This window comes from Portunus trituberculatus, chromosome 35, assembly GCF_017591435.1.
Source record: "Portunus trituberculatus isolate SZX2019 chromosome 35, ASM1759143v1, whole genome shotgun sequence".
In the NCBI taxonomy this organism is placed as follows: Eukaryota; Metazoa; Arthropoda; class Malacostraca; order Decapoda; family Portunidae; genus Portunus; species Portunus trituberculatus.
In genome coordinates this window covers 8,970,001-8,987,678 of record NC_059289.1, presented here as the reverse complement: position 1 = coordinate 8,987,678, position 17,678 = coordinate 8,970,001, and the positions used below count along the sequence as shown (strand labels likewise).

The following is a 17,678-nucleotide window of genomic DNA, read 5'->3' as shown; positions in this document are numbered from 1 at the left end:
AAGTCCTATATACATCATAAAATGCTCAATAGAAAATGGAACAGTACCAGTGGAATGGAAAAGAGCTGAGGTTGTTCCCATATATAAGAGCGGAAGGAAGGAAGAACCCCTAAATTACAGACCAGTATCACTAACTAGTGTAATATGTAAGATGTGTGAAAGAGTAATAAAGAAACAATGGATCGAGTTCCTTTAAGACAACAAATTACTATCAAATAGCCAGTTTGGTTTTAGAAAAGGTCGGTCGTGTGTAACAAATTTACTGAGTTTTTACTCTAGAATAGTTGATAGGGTACAAGAGATAGAGGGATGGGTTGATTGTATTTACTTGGATTTAAAAAAAGGCAAGGTTACTGTGGAAATTAGAGGAGAAGGGTCGTTTAAAAGGAAACACATTGAGATGGATGGAAAATTATTTGAGGGGGAGAGAAATAAGGACGGTAGTCAAAGATATGAAGTCAAACAAGTGGAGCGCAGTAGAAAACGGAGTGCCACAGGGGTCTGTATTGGCGCCAATACTTTTTCTCATTTATATATATGACATGCCAGAAAGAGTGAAGAGTTACATAAATCTGTTTGCGGACGATGCGAAACTGTGCAGAATTATAAAGCAAAAAGAGGATTGTGAAATACTGCAAGAAGACCTAAATAAGATCTGGGAAGAGAGTAAAAAGTGGGAGATGGAATTCAATGTGGACAAAAGCCATGTCATGGAAATGGGAAAGAGTGAAAGACGACCAGTGGGAATCTATAAGATTTGAGATGGAGTAGAACTGGAGAAAGTAAAAAAGGAGAAGGATTTGGGGGTGACGATGGAAGAAAATAATCAACCGGCAAGCCATATTGATAGAATTTCAGAGAGACATACAATTTGCTATGGAATATTGGAATAGCATTTCACTACATGGACAAAGAAATGATGAAGAAACTGATAAGTACTATAATAAGACCCAGATTGGAATATGCAGGAGTAGTGTCGATCCCTCACAAAAAGAAAAAAACATAAGGAAGCTGGAGAGATTACAAAAAATGGCTACAAGAATGATACCAGAACTTGAAGGGATGACATATGAGTTGAGACTAAAGGCTATGGATCTTCCAATATTGGAGCAGAGAAGGGAGAGAGGGGATCTCATACAAGTTCATAAATTGAAAAACGGAATGGACCAAGTGGACAATGAGTATCTGATCCTGAGAGAAGAATATGCCAGTCGAAGCACAAGATCGCATAGTAAGAAGCTGAGGAAGGGAAGATGTGTAAGAGATATTAAAAAAGTATAGTTTCCCGCAAAGATGTGTTGAGACGTGGAACAGTTTGAATAAAGAAGTAGTGTCTACAACGAGTGTGCATAGTTTTAAAGTAAGATTGGATAAGTAGATATGGAGACGGGGCCACACGAGCATAAAACCCAGGCCCTGTAAAACTACAACTAGGTACAACTAGGTAAATATATATATATATATATATATATATATATATATATATATATATATATATATATATATATATATATATATATATATATATATATATATATATATATATATATATATATATATATATATATATATATATATATATATATATATACACACACACACACACACACACACACACACACACACACACACACACACACACACACACACACACACACATATATATATATATATATATATATATATATATATATATATATATATATATATATATATATTTAAATATAATATATATAAATAATATATATAAATTGATTGATCGCTGGCGCCAAACATTAAACCATTATGTCACTGACTGAAGAGAGAGAGAGAGAGAGAGAGAGAGAGAGAGAGAGAGAGAGAGAGAGAGAGAGATCAAACTGCAGTATCCTATAGTAATCTTGACAAGTTCTATCAATGAAACTCAGAGTAATAATCTTAATTATCTACTTCCTTCAATAAACCACAGTACAAAAGCTTATTTGTGTGTAGGCCATGTTCGGTATTGACAAGGGTGTAGAATCAACGGAAGGATTGTGGGTGAGGGATCACAGTCACACACCTGCTTCCCTATACGCAGGCAGGAGGTAGGCAGTGAGGCGGGACTTCCACCTGGCGCCCACCTCACCCCACCACGCCCCTCCCCTTCCTGGTACTACGTACAATTTGTGACGCTCCTGTATCTACGTATCTGTAACACCTGTCCTTACTTCCCACTTATCTATCTATTTGTCTGTCTGTCTAATACATGTCTATATACGACTCTCTCTCTCTCTCTCTCTCTCTCTCTCTCTCTCTCTCTCTCTCTCTCCACAACCATTTATTTATCTATCCATTTGTAGCCATGTTATAATACAAAAGTGGGTATCACAAAAGATAATAGCCATTTACTCTGAGTAATGATAACAACAACAACAACAACAGCAATAACAACAATAATAATAATAATAATAATAATAATAATAATAATAATAATAATAATAATAATAACAACAACAACAACAACAACAATAACAACAACAACGTAATAAGAGGCATCATGTGGTTGCACTTAGAACACAAGGGTCGAGGAACAAGCGGACAAGACATGATACAGTCGGGGAGTGTGGTGCGTGATGATTGCGTTACCAGCAGGCCAATATAAATGACACTGACAGTGGCGGTTGCAGTGGTGGCTCATTATACCTAAAATTCTGTATCTTAATAGGAGTGTATAACCTCAAGAAAGCATTATAGACTACTTATTTTAAGAGAGAGAGAGAGAGAGAGAGAGAGAGAGAGAGAGAGAGAGAGCTGCTATATAGAGGCAACATCTCCCGTCATCTACACTGCTGACAAAGGATAGTCAACACATGGTATTTTCACTGAGATGTGATCAAGAAACATGTTCATAAACAAAGCAGAACAAAGTGCGACACAAAATCTGTAATATTTTGGCAGTGCACCCGAGTACTTTAAGTAAGGCGTCCCTAGCAATTTTCTCATAAATAGCATGCTGCCAATACGCCAGGTGATAATATACTGAAATATTTTATAGGGAAAATTTATGAGTTAATGCTTCTTGAAAGTACACACATTCTCTCTCTCTCTCTCTCTCTCTCTCTCTCTCTCTCAGTTACATTATGGCGTCTGCGTTTCATTATAGCGGTCATTGATTTCCAGAGCAAGCTGTAACAGTGAGGAAGCAGATGTCAGCCTCAGCCCCAGGAGGGAGAGGGCAGCTGCAGGATCACAGCAGCTGAGCATGACGGTTTACACTTATCTTTTATGACGAGGCTTTATCGCAACTACTCCATTCACTTTCCCTTCTCTGTTTACGGAAGGCATCACAAGTGTGCCGCAAATACTAGATCAATGAGGCAAATTTACAAATATTATTCCGAACTCCTAATATGCAAGTAATTTTTTTTTTCGGCATGATATGTGGCAACTATCACGGGCCAGATGGGCGGCCGGAGCGTCACGAGGGGGAGCACGACATGAGGGGCACCACAGTACCCTACGCTTCCTCCTACTGCAGGAAGGCCGCATAGCACCCTGCTCGCACGCCACCGCCGCCCCTACATTCTAGTCACTATTTTTAAGTGAGAAAGTGAGTGTTACATCAACGTCCTGTCCTACTGAATACAATGAACGTTTGAGCACGTCTTGAGAGAAAGAAAAAAAATGTTTATCCTAAATATATATACAAGTATTGACAGAAAACTGACGGAAGCACCATTAGTATTGATATTACCAATGTAAAATGTTTGTGTAACCGCTTGCTGTGTCGAAAGTGTATAGACTACTTGTGTGTGAATCAATCATTAGTACTACATTTAAAACTGTTGGAATTTCTTTACCCAACTTTGCTATTAAACTTTACCAAATAATTACAAGTTTACGGTTTTTGATAACGCATAGAAAAAAAGAAAAGTAAAAAAAACTATTCTTTCCTTTCCTTAAAGAGAGTACATACATTTCGTCATTATTATGAAGTCGGCAATGAGTGCTGGCAGGATGAGCCCAATGGTGATGGGACTATGGGTGTGAGGCGGGTGGGAGAGGAAGTGGTGTGACTGTGCGCAGCGGTGGCTTGTGTGGTTCTGTCAACAAAGAGATTGAGAGAGACGCGGGCCAGCCATCCCACTTATCCCTTGTACTTGCTTATTAATCTTCCTTCCTCATCCATTTTTTTTTTTTTAATCTCTACGCTGTCACAAAACGTAGATTGAAGAAGCGAGTTTGTGTGGTTAATGCTTGTCTTTTAATTTTTGTCACCCGCTTAGCTTTTTCCTATTTTTTTTTTCTATAATACTTAGTTAACAGTGGAAATGTAATTCACTCTTCCTACAGATGCCAGTTCCAGTTTCTCCAGGTAAGCAAGAATCTAGTCGCGATGATGACGGGGCGGCGGCAGGTGAAGAGGTCCACCACGCGTTTCCTCCCGGTGCTAACCCCACTCGATACCCGCAGCACGGGGAAGACGCGGCGGACCCCGATGTAGTAGCGGGTTACGAGGACTGCCTGGAGGAAACTTTGAGGTAAGGTAGCGCCCTTCACCTCTCATTCATTTGCGTTATAATTGTTATTACTATATAAAAAAAAAGACAACCAACATTCTCTCTCCGAATGACCTGGAGGCACAAATGCAAGCGACTCCCATTAGTTAAAAAGTATGTAAGAAAAATAAATAATGAGAGGCCGATGTGAGAACTGGATGTATATTACTGATATGTAACACATTTCACGTATTACATTAAGTGATATTTTGCTTACTAATGTTCTCAGGTTTCTGGTGGAGGAGGAACAGCTACCAGGAGACCATCCCGTGGTGCAGGGATTGATTACTCACCTCACACGCCAACATGCTCACACTGAACTGGCCAAGCTCTCTCAGCAGGTAGCGACCGTCCCCACCTCCGTCACTTCGCTAAATGCTGGCTTCCAGGTTACCCTAGTGCAAGATGAAGATGACGAGGATGGTTCAGATGAGGACATGGAGGATGACGATCAATTAGTAGACATGGACGACCTGGAAGAGGAGGATGACTTAGATAGAGAAGCTAGTGAAGCTTTCAGACGGCAATTACTGCGGTTTGTGTATCAAGGATGTGACCTGTTTGCCGCCCCGCAGGCAGGCCACCCCAGGTGGACCCCCTGCGACCAGGGTCAGGCAAGAACCTATACTGCCATGCAGAACACGGGCATCGCTTCTCTACAGGAGGGAAAATGCGACTCGACAATCTGAGGAATGCATTACGTATACCATATACGTGATTGGAATGCGCCTTTCCTCCTCCCTTAGTCATCACGTCTACTAGCCCTTCACTCACTATCATTTCATTAAGTGTTGTTATACTTAAGGCCTTCATTTACTCATTTTAATAGCTACTGTCTGCTTAAGGTAACTCAGGTTTATTGCAAGTTACCCTTCTGGGATGACGAGCCACCGTTGCCGAATTCGGAGCTACGCCGTAAATCCGCGCCGAGAAGTGGAGTGACGTACATCTGCAGCTGTGTCTATTATTGTTCATCTTTTTTAAATAAAGTTCTATTTTGTGAACATGATGTATCTATATACATACATACATACATACATATATATATATATATATATATATATATATATATATATATATATATATATATATATATATATATATATATATTGTATAAACTGATGATTTGTAATGGGATTGTTACTAAACCTGTGTAACAAAATATCTGGAATGGTTGATTGGTGTTATATTATAGTTGAGGCGGCCAGTATGTGGCAGCCAAGGGATATATAAAGTCTCTGTCTTCCTTGGTAGTGGCAATGTGTATAGGTTTATAATGATTTGGGTATGATACAGAATAAAAAGAAAAGGTCATTCAGAGTCTATAAAGGAGCGTTGTTGCTGATAAGGGTCACGTAGTATTGCACAACGAGTGTTTAGTAAGCCAAACAAAATGGGACGAGAGTTAAGCAACAGGAAATATTGATTGATCTTCGTGATTTATTCCTCAGTCACTGAGTGGCAGCCTTCACCACCACACTGTCACTCGTTCCAACCAAGTTATCAAATTTATTAGTTTTTTAATCGCCCTTTGTGACTGAAAGCAACCGTGACCATGCTGGAGACAAGGCAGAAAATGGGAAAGTTGCTGAGTGCTGGAAGCGCTAGGCTGGTGCGGGCAATGGAGCTGACCTTTAATACTTATGGAAGGTTGATCGCTACCTCCCCTATCGTCGTCATCGTGGTATGCTTAGTGATGGCGGCAGGCTGTGGCGTAGGCCTATTAAAATTCGAGCAAGAAGATCGTCCCACAAAGCTATGGACACCTGAAGGTTCGGAATCTGTGAGAGTGGAGGAGTGGATGGAGGAGAACTTTGTCTCAGACACACGCCTTAACATGGCCATCTATGTGGCAGACAATGTGCTGGAGAAAAACGTGTTGCTTGAAATGTTGCGTGTCCACGAGTTAGTGACCACCACGACCACGAGTGCCGGCATCACCTGGAACACCACCTGCTCGACAGTGCCAATCATCCCCTCCTTCTCATACGGCAGACGGCGGCGAGACGCAGCGACAGTACGCCAGAAGCGTCAAACCAACAGTGACTTTGACTTCAGTCGTATTCTTCCCCGTGACGACTACTGCCAGTTTCAGGAATCTATACAAGAAGTGTGCCTAGAAAACGGCCTCCTTGACGTGTTCGGCTATGACCGGGACTTCCTTACTAGCTTGACACGAGAACAAATCCTGGATGAAATCAACGACGCTCAGACGAGCAGTATCACGGGCTTTCCTCTTAATGTAACTCAGTATTTATCACAGGTGCGACGTGATGAACAGGGTTATATTCTCGGTGCCAGGGCTGCCTCTCACATGTGGTTCACGCGGGTAAACAGGTCAGCACTGGAGAGCGGCGTTGGGATCAATGATGCAGGGACAGGCACCCAAGTAGACGCTAATACTCACGAATGGGAACAAACAATGGTTCGTAACTTACTAAATCCCGCTCAACGTCCACCCGAAGTACAGTTTTATATTATGTCAGCGTCCAGTTTCGGTACAGTAGGCGGCGAAAACATTCAGAGTGACTTACAGTTTCTCAGCTTAGGCTTTGGAGTAGTGTTTGTGTTTGTGGTATTGATGTTAGGTCGTCGCAACCACGTGGAGGCTCGACCGCTACTCTCTCTGATGGGGCTGTCATGTGTGGGTCTGGCCATCGTTGTTTCTTACGGCACCTGCTCTGCTTATGGCGTTCCTTATGGACCTGTCAACAGCATTCTTCCTTTTCTTTTGCTCGGGTTGGGAATAGATGACATGTTCGTAATTCTGGAGGCATGGCAGAGCTTGAGTTCGGAGGAGCAGCAACAACCGCTGAGGGAAAGGATCGGGCTGGCCCTGGGTCGTGCAGGAGTGGCCATCACGGTCACTTCCTTGACAGATTTCCTTGCCTTTGCTGTGGGCTGTACCACTGTCCTCCCTGCCCTGAGGTATTTTTGCATTTACTCTGCAATCGGCATAGTGTCAGTGTATTTCTTTCAAGCTACATTCTTCGTGGCCTGTCTGACCTTAGATCAACGCCGCTTGGAGGACCGGCGTCATGGTCTCTTCTGGTGCTGGAAAATGTCCCCGGAGTGGTCACCAAGCGGTTGTAGTCAGCGCGACTTGTGCAATGAATTTTTCTCTCGATTCTACGCCAAGTTTTTGCTGCATCCCGCTGTGAGAGTCATTGTAATCCTCTGGACGAGCGCGTTGTTCTTTGCATCCACATGGGGCCTCACTAACCTCAGACAAGAGTTTGATCCAATTTGGTTCCTCCCACAGGACTCTTACTTGTATGGATACTTTGAAAAACAAAGAGATTACTTTCCCTCGTCTGAGGAGCCGGGGTCTGTATACCTATCTAACATTGATCTAGCGAACGAATTGGTCAATATACAAGAGCTTTCAGAAAGTCTCCGGTCCAATGAGTACGTAGCTAAAGTTGACAGCTGGGTGGATAAATATGTTGAGTACTGGGACGATGCAATCACGGCAAACCAAACTTTGTTTCCTGATCGCCTGACGCAATTCCTGTTTTCGCCCAGAGGTGCCCAGTACCGCTCTCGCAACTTTAGATTCAACTCTACCTTAAGCTGCAGAGAGGACGCGCCCCTGGTCACAGCCACCAGAATTGACTTCAGCTACAAGTTACTGTCGTCTTCCCGGGAGGAAGTGCAAGCAATGGATGCAGTGCGAACCGTTGTGCAGGGAACGAACATGAGCGGCGAGACGAGGGTGTGGGGGCGGGCGTTCTCCTCTTGGGAAACCAATAAAGTGATAAAGGAAGAACTTTTTCGTAATCTTGGGATAGCACTGGTGGTGGTGTCGGTGGCGACTATGGTGCTGCTGGCTAGTGTCGTGGCCAGTAGCATGGTGGTGCTGTGCGTGCTCTTTACTCTGGTGGATGTAGCCGCCCTTATCCACTGGTGGGGCCTTACCATAGACACCGTCACCTGCATCGATTTGGTGCTGGCAGTGGGCCTGTGTGTGGACTACGCGGTGCATGTGGCACACACCTTCCTCACAAGGATTGGGGATCGCGCACAGAGAGCGGCAGACACTTTGGCTACCATTGGACCGCCAGTTCTCAGCGGGGGATTCTCCACTTTCCTCGCCTTTGCCTTCCTGGCGAACTCATCTTCCTACGTTTTCCAAAGCTTCTTCAAGGTGAGATGACGCAAGACTCCGCTAAGGATTTCCTAAAGACTTGAAACATTTCATGCCCAATGTACTATTATCAAATGTCACGAGTTTGTTGTGACACATCAAACTATATATAGGTATAGCGTAACTTCATTGCAACTTTGCGTTTGAAGCTCCCTTCTGTGTTTGCAAAGTTGATTCAATTTATCGTGACGCACCAATTCTTGACATAATCATGCAACTCAAAAGGTATATCTACCCACATATCTAGTTATCAGCATCCATTCCATTATACCTAATTTCTGCTCCTTTTCGTCTTTACAAGGTTTACTTCACCCCAGACTGTTTCACCCCGCAGATCTTCTTTGGTGTGTGCGTCTATGGTCTGTATCATGGTCTCGTGTTTCTGCCGGTGCTGCTGTCCCTCGTTGGCCCTGCAAGTCACAACACCATCACGCCGCAACACCTCACGCCGCCCCACACAACCTCCAGCAGCTCCTCCCATCCGTTGGAACAGAAAAACGGAAAATTCGTGGAAAAATCTCTTGACGCGGAAGGAGGTGGTATGTCAACTGACGAGAAGGGGAACTTGGAGAAGGGAGTGGGAATGTTCGTTGTGGGTGGGGAAGGTAAAGTACAACAACTGCACATAACTTGAATGACCTGACTACACACTAGGATAAAAACAAGACTTGATACTAAATACGTTTGTTTGTCAGTAACACATCACTAGTATATTTGTAGTATATATTTTGAATATTATAGTCTTGCATGAATTTGCTTCTTATTAAAAACTTGTTACGTAATGTTGATGGTGTTCATGACTCTTGTTGATACATTATATAAAAATGAAAATTTGCATTGTTTTGAAACCTACACTTAGTACTGTAACTTAAGCTGTGTGTGTGTGTGTGTGTGCGTGTGTGTGTGTTATTCACCATGGTCGTCTACTGGTCACCCAGCCAGCCTTTCCTCCTACGGAAGCTCAGACCCCATACTGACCGATCTTCGGTTAGGACTGAGACCTCATCACACACCACAAACATCGGAAAAGCGAGGCCACAACTCTTTGAGTTACATCCTATACCTATTTACTGTTAGGTGAACAGGGACAACACATAAGAGGCTTAATTGCCCATTTGCGTTGCCGCTTCCAGGACTGGAACCTGGCCCCTCTCGGTTGTGCGTGCGTGTAATTCACCTCGGTCGTCTGCTGGTCACCCAGCCAGTCTTCCCCATTACGGTGTGTGTGTGTGTGTGTGTGTGTGTGTGTGTGTGTGTGTGTGTGTGTGTATTCACCTAGTTGTAATTTACAGGGCCTGGGTAATATACTCGTGTGGCCCCGTCTCCATATCTACTATCTACACACATCAACTTTCCTTTAAAACTATGCACTCTCCTCGCTGACACCTCCTCCTCGCTCAACCTATTCCACACTTCCACACATCTCTGCGGGAAATTATATTTCTTCACATCTTTCAAGCATACTCCCTTGGCTATCTTTTTACTATGCGATCTCGTAGTTCTATTTAAATTTTCCTATTTCAACATCATTTGCTCATTATCCACTTCATCCAAACCGCTCAACAGTTTATAAACCTGTATTAAATCTCCTCTTTCTCTTCTTTGTTCCAAGGTAAGCAAATTCATTTCTTTTAATCTCTCCTCATAGGTAATTTCTGACAATTCCGAAACCATTTTTGTTGCCATTCTCTGCAATCTCTCCCACTTCCTTATATGCTTCTTTTTATAAGGGGACCAAACCACCCCAGCATATTCCAATCTTGGTCTAATTACCGTACTAATTAATTTCTTCATCATATCTTTATCCATATAATGAAAGGCTAATCCAATATTTCTAATCAAATTATATGTTTCTCCAAACATCTTGTCAATATGAGCCTCAAACTGCCCATGGTCTTGTATTATCACTCCCAAATCCTTTTCCTTTTCCACCTTTTTCAACACTACTCCTTCACCCATCTTATATGACCCTCTTGGCCGTCTTCCACTCTTCCCCATCTCCATTACATGACTTTTGCTCAGATTAAATTCCATCTCCCACCTCTTGCTCCACTCCCAAATCCTATCCAGATCTGCCTGTAAAATTTCACAATCTTCTTCACTCTTCACACCTACACAACTTCGCATCATCCGCAAACAAATTAGTATAACTGTTTACTCCTCTGGCATATCATTAATATAGACAAGGAAAAGTATTGGTGCCAGCACTGAACCTTGTGGGACTCCACTCTCCACCACCAACCAGTCCGACTTTGCATCCCTTATTACCGTTCTCATCTCCCTCCATCTCAAGTAGTTTTCCATCCACTTTAACACTTTTCCTTCAGTCCTCCATAAATCTCTAATTTCCATAGCAGTCTCATGTGAGGTACCTTGTCAAAAGCTTTTTTAAATCCAAATATACACAGTCCATCCATCCTCTCTCTCTTGTATTTTGTCAACCACTCTTGAATAAAAGCTCAGTAGATTTGTTACACATGACCTCCCTTTCCTAAAGCCAAATTGATGATCCGATAATAACTTATGATCCTCCAGGAACCGTATCCAATATTTCTTTATCACCCTCTCACAAATCTTACCGACCACACTTGTTAAAGACACAGGTCTATAGTTAAGAGGCTCTTCCTTACTGCCTCCCTTATAAATGGGCACCACTTCAGCTCTTTTCCACTCTACTGGTACTTCCCTGTTTCTAATGAGCACCTTATAATATCATATAATGGATCTATCAATTCTTCTCTACATTCCTTCAATAATTTTCCTGAAACTTCATCTGGTCCCATCGCTTTATCATCTTTAAGTTCCTCCAACATTTTATATAACTCCTTTTAGGTATCTTAATGTCATCCATGTGCACATTTCCTTCTACATTCTGAGGCTTTACAAACATTGTTTCTTTAGTAAATACTTGTTGAAACCTATTATTTAGCAATTCCGCATATTCTTAGGGTCATCTACTATCCCTTGCTCTCCTTTTAATCTTTCAATGGACTCTCTCTTTTAAGTTTACCATTTATGAACCTGTAAAACAATTTTGGATGTTCCTTACTCTTGTCTACAATATCTTTTCAAATTTTCTTTCTTCCTCCTCCTTACCCTCACATACTCATTTCTCGCCACTCTATAATTCTCCTTATTTAGTATATTCCTGCTCTTTTCCATCTTTTCCAAGCCACATCTCTCTTTTCTTTAGCCTTAACACAAGTTGCATTAAACCAATCCTTTCTTCCTTCCTCTCTCGGTTTATACTTTGGTACAAATTTCATAACTCCTTCTTTATAATATTTCATAAAAATCTCATATTTTTTTGCACTTCTCTGATTTGTAACATCTCTCCCAATCTAATGTTCTGAAATAATTTTTCAAATTTTCTGTGTCCATCTTTCTATAATTCAATCTACCACTCCTGTATGTCTCATCTCTCCTTCGCTGTGTTATTGCCATCTGCATTTCCATAACCACATGATCACTCTTCCCAATGGACATTTATATTGTATATCCCACATAGGTACACTTCTCGTGTTAACACCAAATCCAGTCTAGCCGGTTCATCATCTCCTCTATATCTAGTATTTTCTTTCACCCTCTGTTCCATCATATTTTCCATCATTAGATTAAGGAATCTCTCTCCCCATGCTTCCTCTCCAACACCACTTACTAGATTTTCCCAATCCACTTCTTTACAATTAAAATCTCCTACTAGTATCACCTTTCTTTTTCCAGTTAATACACTTTCCAAACTCTGTAAAGTATCCTTGATCATATTGTCGTATTCCTTAATGTCCAAGAATTTGTTTTAGGAGGTACATAGGTCACCATGATTATTAATTCTTTTCCATCACTTTTAACCTTATGCTTATCACTTCTGCGTTGTTCTTCCCATACCAAACCTTATCCACATTTATCTCCTTCTTCGTCATAATCATAACTCCTCCTCCACCTTTACCCTCTCTATCCTTTCTCCATATATTATATTTATTATCCAAATTTACCTTTGTTTTTTCATGTAATTTTGTCTCAGTCAAACACACTATATCAGGCTTCTCCACCATCATATAGTCTTGCAATTCCAATCTACTTGACAGTATCCCATCTATATTAGTATACATTACGGTCCACCCACTGCTCCCTCTAGGGGTTCCTCCGCATTCCTTCTTTCCACATACCATTTTCTGACTCTCTCCTATAACTCTCCAAAAAACTTTTCTTTTCCTCTTCAGACCGTTCATCATTTTTCCTTCTCGCCTCTTCCAACAATTCCTTATATCTTCTCTCTTCCTCATTTCTATTTTTTCTTACGTACACCTCTTTACAACCTTCTACCTCTCTTAATTTTGATGTTCTATATAAAATGTCCTCCGCAGTTTGTTGTGACTTCAGTACTACTTTAATCGGTCTCCTTACTCCCTCCTTATACGGACCCAGTCTATGGATCTCTTCCACTTCTTCTTGTAGGTCTTTTTTTTTCATCATCATTTAGATTTTTGAACAGATCTCTTACCGTTTTAATTCTTCTTTAATTCTCTTAGGCTTATATGTTATATTTTGTTCTTTCATCCCAAATATTATCACACTCTTCTTCTTTTCTGCTATTTCTCTTATCAATGTTTCCTTATTCTTCATAACATTAACCAGTTCCTTAGTCCTTTCTTTTTTGTCTTCATTCAACTGATCTTTAATTATTTCTTGTAATCCAACCATCTCAGCTTCCCTCGACTCAGTCCATTGTGTTTTCTTCAGTTCCCACTCTCTTTTAAACTCACTTTGCTCACTGATCAATTCCTTAAAGTCATCTTTCTCCTTTACAACTTTCTCCATTTTCTCCTCCAACCGTCTCTTATATTTTCAACCTCTCTCAAGTGTGCATTCTCATCCTCCAATTGTTTTTAATTTTCCTCTAATCTCTTGACTTTCCTTCAAAGCCTTGCGGAATTCTCTATCTTGCTCATCCTCACTCCTTTGAACTTTTAACTCCTTCACCAAATCCTCAAATTTCTTCTCTAACATTACCAATCTACTTTGAACCGATGCTCCTGGTGATGGATTCATACTTTGAATGATTGATTTTGATTTAACTCCCTGAGCCTCATCAGCATATTTTGAATTTGGTAACTTGTTTCTTACTGGTCTATCCATCTTGATGTCTATCACTCTTCTAAAACACTTTAAATCGTGACCATAAAGAACTGTAAAGACGAAAGGTGCATGTGTGTGTGTATGTGTGTGTGTGTGTAATTCACTGTTTGATCTACTGCAGTCTATGACGAGACAGCCAGACGTTACCCTACGGAACGAGCTCAGAGCTCATATTTCCGATCTTGGGATAGGCCTGAGACCAGGCACACACCACACACCGGGACAACAAGGTCACAACTCCTCGATTTACATCCCGTACCTACTCACTGCTAGGTGAACAGGGGCTACACGTGAAAGGAGACACACCCAAATATCTCCACCCGGGCGGGGAATCGAACCCCAGTCATCTGGCTTGTGAAGCCAGCGCTCTAACCACTGAGCTACCGGGCCGTGTGTGTGTTCACCCAAGGCCGCCTGGAGACAAGGCCAGGTCACAGTTACGCGGGTCTCCTGTACGTTATCAACCGACGATCGGCTACCGGTCGTCGCCTCAGTTAGTTTTGAATGGACAGCAGTGGGGCACGCTTCGCGCGCCCTTACGGTAAAATTCTAGAGTCTGCCCATACTCCCCCCTCCACCCCCCAACAAGCTTGGGGACAGGTGGGAATCCGGGGTTTTGGGTGGGTACATGAAATACGTCGGAAATGCGTATTTTTTGCGTAAAATGGAAAAATTCCCATTACAAAGTCTACGGAATTTTCATTACAAATTTCCTAATTTTACTCATTTCGGTAATTCTTTACAATACATCCGTCCCCCTATTCTCTACTTACACCCCCCTAACCCCTCCAACAAGCTTGGGGGCCTGTGGGGAATCGGTTTTTTTTGGGGGGGGAAGCCAAAATACGCGAAATATGGGGATCCGAAAACTCTAAGGACAAAAACTGCAGTTTTCAAGAAAAATTGAAAAAATACAAAAAATCAAGAATAATTTTCACTGAAATTATCCCTCCCCAGTCCCAGCAAGCTTGGGGGCCTGTGGAGAATCTAGGGTTTTAGGGGGGTAGGCATATTTGAGTGATACATGGACTTTGAAGGATCTAGGGAAATTTCCCCAAATTTTCGAAAATATACCTAAATATAGGGAAGTTTTACATAACCCTCCCCCCTACAACACTAACCCTAACCCTAACATAAACGTAACCTAACTTAACCTAACCGGGGGGGGCGGGGCCCCCCATACAACACTAACCTAACCCTAACATAGACCTAACCTAACGTAACCTGACCTAAACGGGGGGGCTGCGCCCCTCCTACAACACTAATCCTAACATAAACCTAACCTAACCGCAGGGGGGGCTGTGCCCCTCCCCGAACCTCCCCCTACAGCACTAACCTAACCCTAACAAACCTAACCTAGCCAGGGGACTGCGCTCCCCCGATGCATTTCATGTACTCCACCCAAAACCCCGCATTCCCACCTGTCCCCAAGCTTGTTGGGGGATGGAGGGGGGCGTACGGGCAGAAACTAGAATTTTACCCAAATGGGGTTCAAGAGTGAGTGTATACTGATTCCCTCAACAGCCTGAGCTTTGGAGGAAATGGTTACAAGCCATCAGGAGGAAGCATTTCACTCCAACTCATCACAGCAGGGTAAGCACTATACAGGTATTTGTTGTTTTACATGATCTACTTGCTAAGTTACGAATTGGGTACTTTCCTGTTATTGCCCCACCACTAATTTTAGGTTAGGTTAAGTTAATTTAAGATAGGTTAGGTTAGAAAATTAGTTAACCTAACCTAACCTAACCTGAGATAAAGAAAATCAAATACAATAGAAAAATCAGAAAATTAGTGGTGGGACAATAACAGGAAAGATACTTTAAAAAAATTAAAGCAAAGATACAAATTTATTACCTTATTATGAAATTTGTTTATACTGACTACATTATGAGTAAAAGCTACTAACTTAAATCTTTAAAAATAATACATTAACTGTAATTAAATACATGTATAAGATGCTTAAAATAGGTAAAGCTTTGTGAATATTAATACTATTGAGAAATATACAGAGTATTTAAGAAGTGATAGAGAGTGAGAGAAGGGAGAAATATATAGAGAAAAAAATAATACATAAATATTTCTAGCTATTAATACTCATTATTGCAGTAATAGTGCTATGTGTTACTGAGATCATTATTTAACACAAACTGTTTAAGTTTGTGTTTGAATGTAGCAATGCTGCATTTATGTGGTACATGTCTTGCAATATTATTCCATATTATTGCACCTTTATATCTAAATGTTTTCTGCATCATGGCTGTCCTACATAATGGTACATGAATTTTATGACTGTCTTGTTATATGGGAGTGAACCTGATGATTCCTGAGAAACATATCATTGAATATTGGGGGCAAACACCTGTTGCTGTATCTATACATTAGTTTACTGACAGTGAATATATAAATTTTATGGAGAGGCAGTACTTGTAGTGAAAGGAATAGTGGTGCAGTATGATCTCTGTAATTTGCAGATGCAGTAATCCTGATAGCTTTTTTCTGCATTTTGAATAAAGAATCAATATGGCATCTGCTTGCACTACCTCTATTCCATATAGTAGGTAAGGGTATATAAAGCTATTGTATATTACAATGAGGGTTGACCTTAATTGAGTGCAATTACCTATCCAAGTATTCTGTGATAATCCAAGCTTTGAAATGAAAATTGCACACTAAGTTTGTCTTTACGCAGGCAATGTGACTTTGCTAGAAGATTATTAGGATTATGTTACTAGTTACCTTATTATTTTTATTATTATTATTATTTTATTATCATTATTATTATTGTTATTATCAATATTATATTATTGCTTATTACTAGAGTTTTTTCTATATATAAAGCAATTGTATAGACTTGTGATGGATCGAATAGTTATTAATAAAATGTACTATGTGTTTCTAAACTTTTTGTTTAATATTTGATAACCTATCCTTGAGCGTTTTGTTCTACAATAATGTATGTGTGTGTGTGTGTGTGTGTAATTCACCACGGTCATCTGCTGGTCACCCAGCCAGTCTTCCCCATTACGGAGCGAGCTCAGAGCTCATAGACCGATCTTTGGGTAAGACTGAGACCACAACACACTCCACACACCGGGAAAGCGAGGCCACAACCCCTCGGAGTTACATCCCGTACCTATTTACTGCTAGGTGAACAGGGGCCACACATTAAGAGGCTTGCCCATTTGCCTCGCCGCCCCGGGACTCGATCCCGGCCCTCTCGATTGTGAGTCGAGCGTGCTAACCACTACACTACTCGGTTTGTGTGTGTGTGTGTGTGTGTGTGTGTAGGAGCTTACTGGGTATGAAAATAGAGAAAAGGAAATGAAGATGTAAGTGCAGTACTAAATATCTTCATTATAACATAACACATTACATTTTGTAAGCTTAAAAGTGAGAAAACAACAGGTTAGTAAGCTATAAACATTAGGGGAATGATGGGAGACGAGTTGTAGGCCACTGGTAAACACCTTAGCCAGCTGCAAGCGGGATAGATCGTCGGGACGTGACGTCACAAGGATGTGGACCGGCCTTGTTCTCCAGGCGGCCTTGATTCATCACGGTCGCCTACTGGTCACCCAGCCAACCTTCTCCATTATGGAGGGAGCTCAGAGCTCATAGAGACATAGACCGATGACCTTCGGGTAGGACTGAGACCACAACATACTCCACACACCGGGAAAGCGAGGCCACAACCCCTCGAGTTACATCCCGTACCTATATCTACTTGCTGCTAGGTGAACAGGAGCTACTCAATAAAAAGGCTTGCTCATTTGTCTCGCCGCGCCCGGGATTCGAACCCGGGGGTTTTCGTTTGTGAGCCGAGCGTACAAACTACTACATTACATGGTGTATGTGTGTGTGCATGTGTGTAT

The 17,678-nt window shown here is 41.5% G+C and overlaps 2 protein-coding genes across 2 annotated transcripts; both read left to right on the top strand.

The window, feature by feature from the left end:
* The first annotated feature begins 3,082 nt into the window (after positions 1-3,082).
* Positions 3,083-5,524, top strand: LOC123513127. The gene is made up of 3 exons (XM_045270019.1): positions 3,083-3,571; positions 4,315-4,502; positions 4,750-5,524. Exons 2-3 carry the CDS (start codon positions 4,315-4,317, stop codon positions 5,207-5,209), a joined length of 648 nt encoding a protein of 215 aa, XP_045125954.1. The 5' UTR covers positions 3,083-3,571; the 3' UTR covers positions 5,210-5,524.
* Positions 5,525-5,692: 168 nt separating this feature from the next.
* LOC123513116 (protein patched homolog 3-like) lies at positions 5,693-9,500 on the top strand. Its single transcript, XM_045269995.1, has 2 exons — positions 5,693-8,667; positions 9,002-9,500. Exons 1-2 carry the CDS (start codon positions 6,076-6,078, stop codon positions 9,299-9,301), a joined length of 2,892 nt encoding a protein of 963 aa, XP_045125930.1. The 5' UTR covers positions 5,693-6,075; the 3' UTR covers positions 9,302-9,500.
* The last annotated feature ends 8,178 nt before the right edge of the window (positions 9,501-17,678 follow it).

Bases quoted from the DNA above. Each gene is read 5' to 3' on its own strand.
- LOC123513116 (XM_045269995.1), top strand. From the start codon at position 6,076: ATGCTGGAGACAAGGCAGAAAATGGGAAAGTTGCTGAGTGCTGGAAGC. The intron at 8,668-9,001 runs GTGAGATGACGC...TTCACCCCGCAG, and splicing joins TTTTCCAAAGCTTCTTCAAG to ATCTTCTTTGGTGTGTGCGT.
- LOC123513127 (XM_045270019.1), top strand. From the start codon at position 4,315: ATGCCAGTTCCAGTTTCTCCAGGTAAGCAAGAATCTAGTCGCGATGAT. The intron at 4,503-4,749 runs GTAAGGTAGCGC...TAATGTTCTCAG, and splicing joins TGCCTGGAGGAAACTTTGAG to GTTTCTGGTGGAGGAGGAAC.